General features: G+C 42.1%; 1 protein-coding gene across 1 annotated transcript; it reads left to right on the top strand.

Moving 5' to 3' along the window:
• Positions 1–4464: 4464 nt before the first annotated feature.
• Positions 4465–15554, top strand: acanb (aggrecan b). Its single transcript, XM_077021492.1, has 15 exons — positions 4465–4691; positions 7755–7834; positions 8039–8422; positions 8687–8861; positions 9092–9219; positions 9310–9603; positions 9763–10068; positions 10693–10770; positions 10854–12503; positions 12616–12729; positions 12897–13055; positions 13147–13229; positions 13332–13473; positions 13703–13885; positions 14128–15554. The coding sequence occupies exons 2-15, from the start codon at positions 7762–7764 to the stop codon at positions 14211–14213; spliced, it is 3855 nt and encodes a 1284-aa protein (XP_076877607.1). The 5' UTR covers positions 4465–4691; positions 7755–7761; the 3' UTR covers positions 14214–15554.
• The last annotated feature ends 678 nt before the right edge of the window (positions 15555–16232 follow it).

The following is a 16232-nucleotide window of genomic DNA, read 5'->3' as shown; positions in this document are numbered from 1 at the left end:
TATAGTGTTCATCATAAAAATGGGTTTGAGGATGCCACAAGTTTCATCACATGTATCATCACGCCCTCTCAGATCCAATAACTTAAACTTACTTTCTGTTACGCGCTCTAGGTTAAAGACACAAGGTGATTGAGCATTTGAGGTCACTGCTCCCAAATTATGGAATACTCTACCATACTCATTGAGAGTTGTTGAATCAGTGGAGTCTTTCAAAAAGCAATTGAAGACTTACCTGTTTAAACAGGCCTTTGATTAATTGTTCTGGTGTATTGTGCCGTTCTAATGCGTATGAAATTTCCATTTTATTGTTTGTATCCTTTGTAAAGCATTTTGTGACAGTTGTCTGAGATAAATGCTATATAAATAAATTTTACTTACTTACTTACAAGTTTCATTTGAGTCACTGCTAGTGTGCAAAGGAAGAATAATCAAAGTTTTGATGATTGTAGACACCATGCTGGGACAATATGTTAGAATTGTAGATGAGAGCAGTAGGCATCCTCATTAGTTCACAAGGCATTCAATAACTCGGGTAAGCCACTGAGTTTAACATTATGCACATTAATTGTTTGATTTGCTGTGACACAGGAGTGAGTCACAAATGAGGAACTTGGTTTATTCACCAAGCACAAAGACAGAAAGCATGTCTTCAGTGCAGCCAGCTTGGAGCATCCTCTAACTGGTGGTTAGGGACCATCAGCACAAGACACAGACCTTGACCATCTATGGGGATTAAATACAGTGAGACAAATGGGGGGCAGGTGTAGATGGTTATTCAATAAATAAGTGATTGGGATCAGAAAAGTGAACGTGTGCTGTGATTGGTAGATGTGATTTGTGAGGGCTGCCCGACTACTGACCAGGCTGTGACTTCAGCACAATAAAGAGCTTTTTTAACTGCTGTAGCAGTCAGGGTTTTGGGTATTTTTTAAATCTTCCACACTAAAAAGAAGATTGATCCCCATCTATGACTCTTGATGTGTTTCCTGATTTATGCTACTCACCTCTCTAGCATATTACTTATGAAAACAATAATCTCAAATAGATGAACTTCTTATGTAGTCTGTACAATGTCTTATTTTAGTGAGGTTTGATTGTAGACAGTCGAGACTTTGCGTTCTTGTATCTCTCACACTTTCCTTCAGACTGCAGAAAGCCAGTTCAGCAGCTTTCCACAGGCTTGAAATTTGTCACCTCCAATGAGCTCTGGATCTCCTCTCACACACTACCACTCCTGGGAAGGAGCTTATTTTCGAACATTTCACACTCACAAATAGGAATTTCATTGAAGACAGGCTTGAACAAATGGCCGTGTAAGTGGACGGATAAGCATGTCCCAATTATACCTCTTAAAATGTATGCATGTGTAAGCATTCTACGAGCAGCCAAGCCATTTACGGAGAGACACAATACAGTGTGGCACAGTGCAGACTTTGTGAGCGCCATCTCCGGCCCCCTCCGTGGACCTGACCTGCCTTGTTACCAGGCTTTTAGTTACTAAGATACCACCAGTGTCACTGTGGTAACCAGACTTGGACCGAAATTGCTACAAGATTGTCTTACTTCTGGTAGATATGAAGGAAGTCTTGTTTTCTGACAACGAACAACACAAAATTTAAGTAGAACATCAGTAGGCCTACTGTACTGAGCACTCCCATTGTTTTTGAATCATGGCACTACTCCTTACTTTCACCACTTTGTTATGTATTTAAGCATATTTGAACATAAAAATGAGTCATCCGCTTGATGTTAAAACATTCCAGAGGCCTATATTTAGGGCTCTGTTTTGGCCCAAAATACACAAAACATGATGAAATATACACTGTGTGTAAATGTAAATGGCCTCAGATTTTGCCCTGGTCATAGACTCTGCATCTTTACCTTCTTTGACTCCATAAAACTGTTTTCAAAGTCCCACACATACTAACATTAGTAATGCTGTACAGTCATCCACAAGAGACCTCACAGTTTGGTAAACTTTCCTATTTTTGCACAGGCTAACAACGTGCTAGTATGAAGTCAGATGTAGCAGACTGGTGTCACTAGACTCAGCTGACTATATATTTCCGTTTAAACCTTCAAGACTGTTGCACATAATTTGGCTACGAGCGTATATCATGACCCGGGCTGCGGTTCACACAGTAGCTACCAGCTTGGTTTCTTTCGCCATTGCCACATTCAGTGATTCAGAACAGCTCGACTGAAAGCTGTTGGCACATCTCCCAGCATTTTTTAAAGCAGTCTAATTAGTATTAGCATGAAAAAGGCAAACAGGACAAAAGTCACAAATATAGAACTGTTTTTTCCCTTTACTAATTAAGACAAAAAGGTACTCCAGAGAATAATATTTTTTGAAATGACCAAGCAATTCCAATTAGACAGAGAGAGAAACTCATCAGCACAAGAGCCTGTGGGACAGACTATTTAGACAGCTGGCCATTTCCTCCGTGAAGTAAGAGGGAGTGAAGAAAAGAAGTGAACACTTTTCCCTCTCCACATTTCACTGCTAATAAGCAGGGGGAGACAAATCACTGGGACCTGGAGCCCACTGTGTTCTTCGACGGCTCTCAGCACGGCCCCTTCTCTCCACCAGCCCGCCCAAGAAAGGCCTGCCAGCTTCATCCTGTCTGTTCTCTGTTTGTACGTTCATGTGTGCCTGTGGAAAAGAACTGTCATAAATATTTAAATTGAATCTTCCATTTTCATATGCTGTTTTTTACTTATTTATTTTAAGGGTTAATGAATCAGATCTAAATAGATGTTGTTAGGAGTTATCAGGCAGTTGGAGTGAGTTCTAACAGATTTCCTGTTCCCAAAGGAAGCTGAGTTTAGAATATCGTACTTGGACGTTCCTTTACCATATATGACCCCTATATTCCCACTCTCAGTCCTCATGTATTACATTAAGTACTTTTTTAAGCCAGGATCCTGATCTGGATAATAATTCTAAATCCACTGGTGCATTTTTGCTTTCTAAGGCAGAGTTTCTATAGTTTCTCATCACTAGATGTCAGTGTACTTTCCTTCATGTGGTTCACACAGTCATTTTGTTTAAACCCAGCAAAGTAAAGCTCATTTCAGTGGTTTCAGTCATGTTGTTTCTACGGATATTCCTAATACTGGGAGGTGGGGTGGGGAACACATATTTGCATTGGTCATGATGATAGACTTGGATTGAAACATTTGTTTGTGCCTAATGTGTAATGATACTTCAAAGATATATTCCTTCTAACATATAGGTGCATAATATTATAATAATTGTTATTTATACTATTTTCTTGTTCACTTTGTATAAATATACAGATTACACTAAATGCTAACAAATCAGCTGAGCATATCTTTTGTCCATATGTCCATATCTTGAGTACTACATCTGAGATGTTTTTGTTATACTCATGTCCATATCTTGAGTACTACATCTGAGATGTTTTTGATATACTCATGTCCATATCTTGAGTACTACATCTGAGATGTTTTTGTTATACTCATGTCCATATCTTGAGTACTACATCTGAAATGTTTCTGATATACTCATGTCCATATCTTGAGTACTACATCTGAAATGTTTCTGATATACTCATGTCCATATCTTGAGACTACATCTGAGATATTTATGATATACTCATGCCCATATCTTGAGACTACATCTGAGATGTTTATGATATACTCATGTCCATATCTTGAGTACTACATCTGAAATGTTTTTAATATACTCATGTCCATATCTTGAGTACTACACTGTACATCTGAGATGTTTTGATATGCTCATGTCCATATCTTGAGTACTATATCTGAAATATTTTTATGTTCATATCTTCCCATAATAAAGTGCCAAACTGAACTAGTTCACCAATGAATTGTAATATATAACATACTGGTGTTAGTAGGCCACTGGAAATACATATTGTATTATATGTGGGGGTGCAGTAGGTATGTATAGCTATGTGCTTCTGTGTCTGTTACACTGTAAATGTGAGAAGACAGTGTCAACATGACCTCTCACACTTCCCTTTGACCTTTGACTTTTCCAGTCTGCCTCTGGAAAATGATGGAAGAGTTTGAAAAACACTTTTGAACCAACAGGGTATGCATACATATAATTTATACCAGGTTTGCCATTAAAAAGAGTACCATAGGTATGTATATGTTACGTGTAAGTGTTATCGCTGCACTTGTGTTGTTCTGTTCTGTCTGTCTGAGGCTCAGGCACGTTGGGATCTTGTGACACGGGGAGGCTTACTTAATTGCAAGTAGTTAGAGATGGGGTATGATGACATCAATGTTCAGATTCAAATCAAAACTGTAGCACTTTGTGCTTTGACAAATCAAAACCGTTACGACTAACGTCACTCCTAAGCAGTCATCAGCTCTCTCAACAGCTCTCTCTCTCTCTCTCTTGAACTCTCTATATCTCTTTCCCTTGCTCTCTCTTTCTCCCTCCCTCTCTCTCTCTCTCTCTCTCTCTCTCTCTCTCCCTCTTCCTTTCCCCGTCTCTTCGCTAAACTCGTGTCCGATTTGAATAAGACCTCTTTCTGCTCCCAGCACTCACTGGGGAGGCAAGCAGTCCAAAAACACCAGGATTTTGAATTCACCTTAACAAACCAGCAGCCAAGTGTAGCTACCCAGGGATCAGTGTGAGGAGCCCAAACACAGCATCAAGTGCAGACAAGAGGAAGAACAGTAATAAACTGGTGAGTCTCTGATATGAACTCATTTCTGTTTTTGAAGTTTAGAATAAAGTTTTTTTACACCTGTAAATCTCACCTATATGAAAACTGAACTGATTACATACTGTTACATATATATAAAATTTTACGTAATTAGCAGTGGCCAATGATTTTTTAGAATATGTTTCAACTGTTTCACTATAGGTCCCAAACTGGTTTGGTTATATTTAGTTACTGTTTTATAACAATACTTAATTATTGTATATTATATTATTAGGATTATATATATTAAGTTTTTCTGTTGATTTTCACTTAAATTACAATATATAGTACAGCTGCAGTAGGGCCACTGAACCTTAATCTATTAAATAATGGTAGATTTGTTAAGCTATCTCTGTCCCTCTCTGTATGTGCTCATGCCTTTATTTTGAAATGACAATTTTTACAAAATGTTTTCTGAAAAGCTTCAGTTCCAACATATGACATAACATTTCACTACAAAACCAAGCTTGTAGATGTTGGTGGTATTGCTGCCGTTATGTAAAGCTTATTATGAAGACATATTTATGAATATTACTACTATGACCAAGGTGTGACATCAGCCTATTAGGTTTGTTTCATTTATCTTCCACACTAAATAAGAAGACCGATCCCCATCTATAACTTTTCCATTTGGTGCCCAGTTACCACAAGATACTTTAAGTGAAAAAAAAATTCTGTGCAGCCGTGCAAGATGCACCCAATTTTTCCATTTACAACAGCTCATATTTACACACTGCCACTCTATAGTCCTGAATCTGGCTGGCCTACCTGTGCGTGTGTGCAAGTGTGTGTGAGTGTGTGTGAGTGAGTGAGAGAGAGAGAGAGAGAGAGAGAGAGAGAGAGAGAGAGAGAGTAAGAGTGAATGTAGACACTGTTCTTCTCATATGGTTCTCCTGGGGCTTTGGTGGGTGAGGGCCTCCTCTGGAAAACGGCATCATGTTTACATTGGCTACGGTGCAGGCCCTGTCCCGTGCACGCCGCCCAGGTCCAACAGACCTCTGCTTATTGGTCTCTAGCTGATGGGAGGGATTGACTGTATAAATGAGCACACTGTAGCGTGCTCCTCCCCGGCACGATCAGGTCAGAATACATGCGTAGACGTGACGTTGCATTTTTTAAACTGGGCACTGCTCTGTATCCTGGGACTGTTGGTCGTGAGCGGTAAGGTGTGATTTGACACAGTCAGCAGGCACAAGCGGCTGTTAGCCACAAGGCTAGCTGGCTGCCTGGCTTGGGAGGACTTGTAGGTTGACCAAAAAAAGCACAGTTTGAAAAGTGGTTACGGCACAGCACTTGAGACATGGACCTACAAAATCTACAAGATCTGCACAACCTGTCAAACTGTTCTATAGCTGCAAAAAGAAAATGCTGTTTCATTAAGGAAAAAATTCTAATATTCTATAGTTCATCTGATTTTTCAGAACAATTATTAATGCAGAACTCTATCCAAAGCACATACACAACTAATCTACATATTACATCTTAAATATTACACCCATATACATATTACAAATGTCACATTTAAAAAATTCACTGAAATATATTTTATTTATAGTTTGTAAAATATTGACAGCATACTGCAAAATAGGAAACACACATATATAGTGCAGAAAAATAATATTCACTATAAAAATACACTCAAAAACAGTTGCTTAGCAATGTTTAAGACTTACTGAGAAACTTTTTAAACAGAAGTGAAAATCATCTTTAATTATATTTTTACCTTCTTATGCGGAGTGTTCACAAATAGATGAATAACCTCCCTTAGGGTTTTGGCTATTTTAAAGAGTTTGCTTTGGCTTGTTGAAACATCCAATGGCATTCTGGGGAGAGATAAGACACAATCCTCCAAACGTTCCTCCAGACGTTCCTCCTGATGATCCTCCAGACGTTCCTCCACCAGCTCAAGGATGTGTAGGTTAGCCTTGCAGCCCTGTCATTCTCCAGATTAGGTACACTTGCTGATTAGCTGTTAGGATTCTTGTCAAATGCAATAGTGACAAGTATTTTCAAAATACATCTGACTTGCTCTTTATGGGAAGACACTATAGTTTTAACTCAGCTTTTAGTTTTGCACAGTCCTGAACAAAGAAAATATCCTCACAAGCGATAATGTTTCATCAGGTGATTAAACATCATTTGTAAACATCATCGCTGAACACATATATAATTGTATAGCTCACTTCTGCAAACAGAACACTAGTGGTTGTCCACACTATCAAGAACCTACATTTTTCCATTGATCTTAAGGGAGCTTGTTGGCTTTTTGGGATACTGATGGAATATTGGATGAGCTAAAGTGGCTGTACAATTAGCTACACTTGAGTTTGCCTGTGGTTAGAACAGAAAAATGTGTGTGTGTGTGTGTGTGTGTGTGTGTGTGTGTGTGTGTGTGTGTGTGTGTGTGTGTGTGTGTGTGTGTGTGTGTGTGTGTGTATGTGCGTGCGTGTGTGTGTAAAAACAGTTTGAACAATGAATGTTTCCTATAGAATGACTCAAGCTGTAGACTGACTCAGACTGTAGAGTGGGAGGTGTTTTAGATTCAGTCAAGCTATTGGCCCTAAATACAGATATATGCCAGCCTCTTCCTGTAGCATTAGGAGTCTGTGATAGAAACCTCTGTGAGTATCCTGCCAAGATGAAAGTTGCTCAGTGCATTTAAAAGATCCTGATTCAGGCAGGTCTGAACTACAGCCAGACAGGCAATTTTGCACAGAGAAGCCCATTATCACAAAATCTATGCCACACTGAGTGTACTTCTTTAACTTAATAAGTAAAAGAAAAGATATTTTTCCCTCTAAAAGTGAATGGTATGATTAAAACCCAACCGTATATGATGATGATGTGTCCTGTGCAACACATGATACATGGATGTGCTTGAAATCATGATTACATTGTTTATTAAGGTTTATGTCACAAAATGTCAGAATGGAATACTTATGGCATATATATAATAGAATGGATTAACATTAATATGTGTGAATCTGAATATGATAAAATGTGACTGTCAATAGATATAAATTGTGTATTTGTGTTGACCTACAGGAGAAACATGACTACTATTTTTCTTCTGTGTACCTGCCTCGGTGTAATTTCAGCAACAGATTTGTTTGGAAATATGGAGGGTGAGCTTAAACATTTCCATTTTTTGATGGCTGTTTCATTGCCACGCTTCCATGACTCAGTTCTTGTCTTCACAGGGTTAGTCTTTATTCTGGACACTAACTTTCTCTGATAACTCAGTGAAGTCAAGATTTATTGCTTGGTGTCTGTTCTTGGCTATAGTTGCGAATGACTCGATTGTAAGCTATTGTAATCTGTTTGGCCAGACCAGGACAGTTCCCTGGGTGTGAGCATCCCTGTGGACCTGCCACTGCGCCCCCTGCTGGGTGGGAAGACTGTCATCCCTTGCTATTTCCAGGACAACACAGTCCCTGACCCGGGAGCCCCTACCGTCCACCCCCTGTCCTACCGTATCAAGTGGAGCTTCATCCAGAAGGGCATAATCTCCCCCATCCTTGTGGCCACCGATCATGGAGTGCACGTCGAGCCAGACTATGTGGACCGAGTCACCATGGTGAACTACCCCACCGTCCCCACAGACGTGACCATCCAGATCACAGAGATGCGCTCCAGTGATTCGGGAATCTACCGCTGTGAGGTCATGCATGGCATTGAGGATAACTACGATTCAGTGGAGCTGAAAGTGGAAGGTGAGCCACATTTCAAAATAAAAGACTTCTGGTATCACATCCCTCTTTCCTAACAGTTTTTTATTGTTGTTTGCTATGTATCTTTCATTTATCTTACTTTTTTTGCCTTTGTAGCTTTTTATATTTAAGAAAAAACATATTTTGGATGTAAAAGCACACACATCCCGGCATTTGTGTAGATGCTGGTGTAAGTGCGATATGGAGTGTGAATGTGTGTGATGTGTGTGTGTGTGTGTGTGTGTGTGTGTGTGTGTTTATCCACAGGTATCGTGTTCCACTACCGAGCCATCTCCAGCCGCTACACTCTGACCTTTGAGAAGGCGAAGGCAGCCTGTATCCAGAACAGTGCTGTCATAGCAACCCCGGAACAGCTGCAGGCTGCTTATGATGATGGCTTCCATCAGTGTGACGCAGGCTGGCTTTCGGACCGAACCGTCAGGTTCTGCCTCTCTGGTCCATTTCCTGTTTGTTGTATTGATGTTCGCTCTTGGCAGTTTGTCATTAGAGTGAAAAACTGGACTAGCGTTGTCTGCTGTTTTCTACATGGTTACAATCACTGCATACATAAATATATGAAAAAATAACATACTATATGAATGAATGACTATAACAGTAATTTGTATAGCAGTTATGATTTGTCTGTTTGAAATGTTTTGATATTTGCCTCAGGTACCCCATTCATGAGCCAAGGGAGCCTTGCTACGGAGACAAAGAAAAACTCCCCGGGGTACGAACCTACGGAGTCAGAGACGATGACGAGACATACGACGTCTACTGCTTCGCAGAGAATATGGCGGGTAATGAAGCAATATTCAGGACCTTTTCTGAGGTTGAAGTGTACTCTACGTGTTTTTTTTGCTCTACGTTTGATCTCCTGTGAACCCCAGGCAGAGTCTTCTATTCCATGTCCATGGAGAAGTTTACCTTCACTGAGGCATCAGGGCAGTGCGCCAAGCTTGGGGCTCGTCTGGCCACCACAGGGCAGCTGTACCTGGCCTGGAAGGAAGGCATGGACATTTGCAACGCCGGCTGGTTGGCTGACCGGAGCGTGAGGTACCCCATCAACGTTGCCCGGCCGCAGTGCGGCGGGGGTCTTCTAGGCGTGCGCACCGTGTACCTTTACCCAAACCAGACCGGCTACCCCAATCCAGACTCACGCTACGATGCAATCTGCTATGAAGGTAAGCAAACTGGCCAGGTTTTCCGTTTTCCTAAAATTCCAACAAGTTCCATGTCGTCTCTAATAATTAATGAATAAATGAATCAGTAATATGCTAAATACCGTAAATATCTGCCTGACAATGCAATTCTGCAAAATAATGAAAGTCTTTGTGGCTCAGGAGAGGAAGAGCTGCCCAGTGGGTCCTCCCCAGAGCCAGAACTTTACAGGACCACAGACATGACGTTCAGCGTGGCCATCGACACCCAGAGCCCCACAGCCTATCCCGAGAGTGCCACCACGGAGGGCGAGGTGCGGGGGGAGCTGCTCACCCAAGAGCCCTGGATTGCCACAACTATGGAGCCGCCCTTATCCATCCCGCCCACCGCGACAGACAACATCACCGGGGTCGTGGAGACCATGATCGGTGTGGCTACAGCGCGGCCTTACCTTGGCTTTGAAAGGCCTGGAGATAACATCAGCACTGGTGAGTGAGTTCACGTGCTTGGATTGGTGCTGATTCTCTGATGTTGTTCCACTGAAGCCTTATCCCAAGCTTCTGCTTATTGTTCCCTAAATGAAAATGCCTACAAAGGCCTGCATCTGAGCTCTATGATGTGTATTGGTACATTGACCAATTAGGTAAGAAGATAAGAAGATATAATTAGCAAGCACATGCACATTTCATACTGCATGGTTTTACTTGTGCAAAATGTGCACGTGTTAGTTACAATTAACATACATTGAAATCTTCTATTGTTTCATAAGTGAGGTCTTCCTTGTCAGCACCATGGCAGGTTTTACTTACTATGAGGCGAGAGCCTGCTGCCGTGCTGTGTCCTGCTGTCAGGTCCATAAGGTCTATAAGTGTCGCCCGGGCTGGCGGTCTGATCACAGCATTCGCTACCTGGTTTGAACGTCTCATCCCAGCTGTGGTGGGAACAAAACAGGGGTTTACACAGTTTATCGTAACCGTCACCACACTGGATTCCCAAGCCCCTACTGCAAATCTGATGCCTACTGCTTTAGAGATATGCAATAACATCAATGTTGGAAATGTAGGAGGCCAGAAGGTCAGGTCAATACTGAAGGGCCCTTTCTTTTCTTATAGCAACCCTCCCTATCCTGAATACTACATGGATGGAAATGGATCTAAACTACACAGACGCAACAGAGCTTCAAAGTTCTGGTATAGTTTGCATTTGATACCTACTGTGTCTAAATTAAACTGGTGTGTTACAAGTTACTAAAGTTCAGTATTTTATTCTTCAGCTCAGCCCTTTACCACTCCCATACCTGTGGAGGACATCAGTTCTGGATCTGCTTCTGCTGACATATCAGTCAGTGGTGATGTGTCCGGGAGCGGGTTTCCCAGTGGTGATGTACTTGGGAGTGGTGTTCACAGTGGCGACTTATCTGGCAGTGGCATTCCAAGTGGAGACATATCTGGCAGTGGCATTCCAAGTGGAGACATATCTGGCAGTGGCATTCCAAGTGGAGACATATCTGGCAGTGGCATTCCAAGTGGAGACATATCTGGCAGTGGCGTTCCAAGTGGAGACATATCTGGCAGTGGCATTCCAAGTGGAGACATATCTGGCAGTGGCATTCCAAGTGGAGACATATCTGGCAGTGGCATTCCAAGTGGAGACATATCTGGCAGTGGCATTCCAAGTGGCGATGTGTCTGGAAGTGGACTTGCCAGTGGTGACGCATCCGGACACGACCTTCCGAGTGGTGACACATTCAGCAGTGGGTTTCCCAGTGGCGGCGGGTCTGGCAGCGGATTCTCCAGTGTAGATGTGTCTGGACTGTCTGGATCTGGCCACAGTGGTGATGGCTCAGGCATCTTTGTCAGCTTCCAGGGTAGTGGAGATATACTTTCATCAGAAGGATCTGCCTCCGGGGGCCCTCAGGAGGCAGGACAAGGTAGTGCAATCATTTTTCCTTCAGGAATGGGATCTGGAGACATTAGTGGCGATCACTCAGGATCAGGTGATATGTCTGGATCTGGTCAAATTTGGAGTGGATCTGGTGGTCTTCCATCAGGATCTGGTAGTGGACATATGATCATTTTGACTGATCTCAAAGAGATCGAGCTGTCCATCTCAGAGGAGAGAACAGAGCAAGAGTTTGGCAGAGGACATCCTGATGTGAGCGGGTTCAGCGGGCTCAGTGGGGACACGAGTAGCTCTGGTATTATTGGGGGATTCTACAGTGGTGATGTCATGAGTGGCTCTGGGTTCAGTGGGTTCCACATTGGTGATGTCGTAAGTGGCTCTGGATTGAACGGGTTTCAAAGTGGTGATGTGAGTGGCTCTGGAATCAGTGGGCTCCACAGTGGTGAAGTCACGAGTGGCTCTGGACTGAGTGGATTGTACAGTGGTGACATTATGAGTGGCTCTGGTTTCCCTAGCATATCTTTTCTGGACTCTGATATGACTGACCTGACGGGAAGACCTTTAGGACAGCAAGAGGCTTCAGGAATATCTGGTGATGTGTCTGGTGATATCAGTGGCTTTCCCTCTGGCTATACTTCTGGTTTTAGTCATCCATCAGGAGATGCACCTTCTCTGGAGAGTGCAGAAGGAGAAGTCATAGCAGTGACCTCCATACCTACAGAGCATGCAGAGCAGGGTCGTGGCTCAGTAGAGATTAGTGGAGAAGGCAGTTCTCCAGAGCTTCACACAGAGGAACCCTCAGCTCTGCAGCCATTTGGGCTCTCAAGTAAGGAAAATAATAGCAGAAATACTGGAAGCATCCTTCCAGATTTGGAGAAGCAGACAACAGCTGCAGAAGAGGTTCATCTCACTGATCAATCTGTGATAAACACCACCAGCCCAACCACATTAACCCTTACCACCTCACCCTCCATATTTATCCAAACACCAGCTACCATGGAGCAACCTACTGTCACAGAAGGTAAAAATATAAATCCAGTCAATAGTTCAGTTTTTCCAATGTGACATATGCATACACAAAATGTCAGTGATTCAGCATAATCCATTGCATTGTGACTGTATGTTCCTGACAGCAACCTCTGATCCCTGTGACCCAAATCCCTGTGGTGATGGATTGTGTTCTGTACAAGATGAAATCGCGGTCTGCCAATGTACAGTAGGATTTACCGGCAAAAACTGTGCAACACGTAAGATGAGGATTAAATGCATTTTGCTTTCTATAATGTGTCATTGAATTACAGCAGATTAAAGTTACAACTGCAACTGCAACACAATTTAAAAATCATCTGGAAACATCTTTGGTACCCAGTTTGCTCAAACCCAGACATTGTGCCTGTCTCTGTTGTCTTTGCAGCGGTCGAGGGATGTGCACAGGGCTGGGTGGAGTTCATGGGCAGCTGCTATCTCCACTTTAGCGAGCGGGAGATCTGGACGAATGCTGAGCAGCACTGTCGAGAGCTGAATGCTCACCTTGTTAGCATCACTTCCCTGCAGGAGCAGGACTTTGTTCTTAGTGAGTAGAGAAAAGCATTTACTTGACAGGGCTCCCATGTAATAGGTGGATTGTTACATTAGCTCCTCATGGTCTCTTTAAACCTACCTAGCCCAGGCCCAGGACTACCAGTGGATTGGACTCAATGACCGGGACGAGGAAGACGAGTTTCGTTGGACAGATGGAACTCCTTTGGTGAAATTCTATTCTACATCAGTTCCATGACTTTTGACTTTTTTTAATGACTATTGCGACAAATTGCTAACTTGTAGATATTCCTTATTATATTTTCTACAGGAATATTCAAATTGGAGACCAAATCAGCCAGATAATTACCTTAACAATGAAGATTGTGTAGTAATGATTTGGCATGAGCTCGGCCAGTGGAACGACGTGCCATGTAACTACCATCTGCCCTTCACCTGCAAAAGGGGACCTGGTGAGTGACTCAGGACACGTGATATATGCCCCTGTTTAGGCCACCACAGGTTTAACTCAGACTATACTAACTAACAGAGGAGTCTTTGGTCATACAGATTGTGTGTTGTAGCTGCTACAGTTTCCCATGGCTGTTGTATTGAAAGGTTTGGTGGTTACAGTATCAGTCCTTGTATGGTTGGCAGGAGCGTCTCATTGGCCCTTTACCTTGTCAATCTTCTCTCCTTCAGTCACCTGTTCTGCCCCTCCTGATGTGCTGCATGCAACAATGTTCGGAAGTAGCAGGGAGCATTACCCAGTCAACTCCATCATCCGCTACCAGTGTGACCCTGGCTTCGTACAGCGCCACCTATCTGTCATACATTGCATGCCAAATGGACAGTGGGAGGAGCCTAAAGTGGAATGTATAAAAAGTGAGTACAACATGCACAGTGTTACATTTTATACTCATAGCTTTAGGAAGCATACTGCCTTGTTTAAAGGATATTTTCGTGTTGTGTTTTTTCCAAAGTCCACAGAATATTATAGGATTTAAAGAAAACTGTGACAGACAAATTTTGATTAAAATAAGACTAGAATAGACTAAACCATAATCTTAACAGGGTATTCTATTCTATTACAAAGCATTTAATGATTTTCTCACTCTGTTCAACAGGCAAAACAAAGGACAGACTATGGAAAAGATCACTCAAGTGGCATTCTGAAACAGTCAACAATCGAACATGGAGAAGGGTCCTCTGAACTGCACTCAAGACACACACTTCAAATCATCTAGAGGACTGTTGTTAGCCAAGAGCTTCTTGACAAAACTCTTATTTGCCCAGATGAAAACCTGTAGCCTCAGTTAAGGGTTCAACTTATGCAACAATGCACATTAGATTCTGTTCTGTAGTCTGCCTGGCTGATTGATTTTTGAGTGTTAGTGCCTTGATGTTGGGGAACATAAAGGAACAAAGAAACAAGGTTTCCAGTGTAAGTGTTTGGTGAAAGACCGCTGACCGATCACTGGCTTTTTGTTCTAAAACAACCTAATGTGAAACAAAATTTGAAGAACACGTGATCTACAACACAAATCGGTGTTAAGATCATATTAATCAGTGACGACTGAATATTTTAAAGAAATAAAAATGAGGCAAAGCTCTGGATTTCCCCAACAATTAAATGTATTTTTATGTGCCACCAGGTGGCCCTGTTGGTCACTTTTACTTTTTTGCCAGTTTTTGACAATCTACATGGCAAATTATCCCTACTTGATTCCTATAAGTGTTTAGTCACTTTACTGTTCTGCATAATGATTTTTTACACTTTTCTGTAGGTGTGAGAGAAGATGAGAGAAAGAGTGAGTGAATGTTTGGGTGGTCCTGGGCTTAAGGGTGTCACATATTGTCACACAAGACAAAAGACTTCATTGGCTACAGCTGAATACAATGAAGTCAAGCACATTAGTATTTCAAGGTGTATTCATAGGATACAAATCTTTATCTCTTCTGTTATGTTTTGTTGTTTATCACTGTTCAGGTCCAGCCTGACCACAGAAGGCACGTTATCATTGTAAGACTGTGAAAAGACTGTAAAACACCTGCTCTTCTGTGGCAGCAGTTTAGAGATCTCCAATGTGACTTCATTGTCATTTTAACAACTCAGTTTTAAAGTCATGATAACTTTTTGACTCACTTTCAGGGGAAACATCGTTGAGGATTAGAACTGGAAACATTTGATCATCAACCTTTCCATATAGGAATGCTAATCCACTTATTATGTAATATCTATTCAGAGTGACAAATAATTCCTAATTATTCATTTCAGGTACTTGCATAATGTTACAGTGCTGATAATGTTGCACTGCAATACACACCTTAACATGTTCATATGTACCACAAGCCATTCTTGACAAAAGCAAAAGTAGCATGGATGTCTTGGGGGATTATTGCACTGGTTTGTATTCTAATCATACCCAGAAATATCCAAAACTTCCCATGTGGTGAGGCCTTACTGTCAACTGTTATTTTCAACTATGTCACACTGCTCATAACTGTCAAAGTGCCATACCTGTGTCCATCAAATAAACAGAGACTAAATGTGTGTCTGAATGTTGTCAGTCATCCTCTGATTATGTCCTTTTTCTCTTCAATGAATTTAGACACGCATGCGTTGGTGTGTCTAGATAGTAGCCCGCCATCTCAGGAATTTCTACCATTGATTTGTGAAACAAATCCACTTTTTAGCACTGGCTAAAAACATGGGGAACATGTTCATATCAGGCCACTATTGAGATGTCTAATACCACAGTAACAACAGCAGCTGTTCAAAAAAAAAACCCAGCCAGCCATTTACACAGATCATTAAGCATTACAGAGTATCATATTATCATTTAGACCCGTTCCACTATACTGTTTCAACTCGGGAGGACGGAGGGACAGACCGTGGCGACACACTCATCCTGTCACCGTGTGCTTTCGGCACAAACAGCCCATTTAACTCAGCTCAGTTTCATCCCCAGGAGTCTCAGCACAGACGGGAGGGGGGGAGGAAAGGGACAAGCTCATGAATATGGCTTTCACGGCTAACAGTACACACCTTTATGCAGGGAAGGCTGGGTGAGAAAGGAGCAGCTTAGCAACACTGCTGTCTTTTCATTCTCAGCTCGCCCCCCGTCCCTCGCCATGTTTGGGAAGCAGGTGTAAATAGGACATCTTTGAGTCCAAGGGATCATAAAATTACCGGCACTTCTGTTTGCCTTGTGGAAAAAGGAGGTGGGTA

The sequence above is a fragment of the Brachyhypopomus gauderio genome, chromosome 11 (assembly GCF_052324685.1).
Source record: "Brachyhypopomus gauderio isolate BG-103 chromosome 11, BGAUD_0.2, whole genome shotgun sequence".
NCBI lineage: Eukaryota > Metazoa > Chordata > Actinopteri > Gymnotiformes > Hypopomidae > Brachyhypopomus > Brachyhypopomus gauderio.
The sequence above is the reverse complement of the archived record's forward strand: the minus strand, read 5'-3'. Positions and strand labels throughout refer to the sequence as shown.

Excerpts from the sequence above, each read along its gene's own strand:
- acanb (XM_077021492.1), top strand. The coding sequence starts at position 7,762 with ATGACTACTATTTTTCTTCTGTGTACCTGCCTCGGTGTAATTTCAGCA. Across the intron at positions 10,771-10,853 it reads AACAGAGCTTCAAAGTTCTG|CTCAGCCCTTTACCACTCCC; the intron begins GTATAGTTTGCA and ends TTTATTCTTCAG. Across the intron at positions 13,056-13,146 it reads GGAGCAGGACTTTGTTCTTA|CCCAGGCCCAGGACTACCAG; the intron begins GTGAGTAGAGAA and ends AAACCTACCTAG.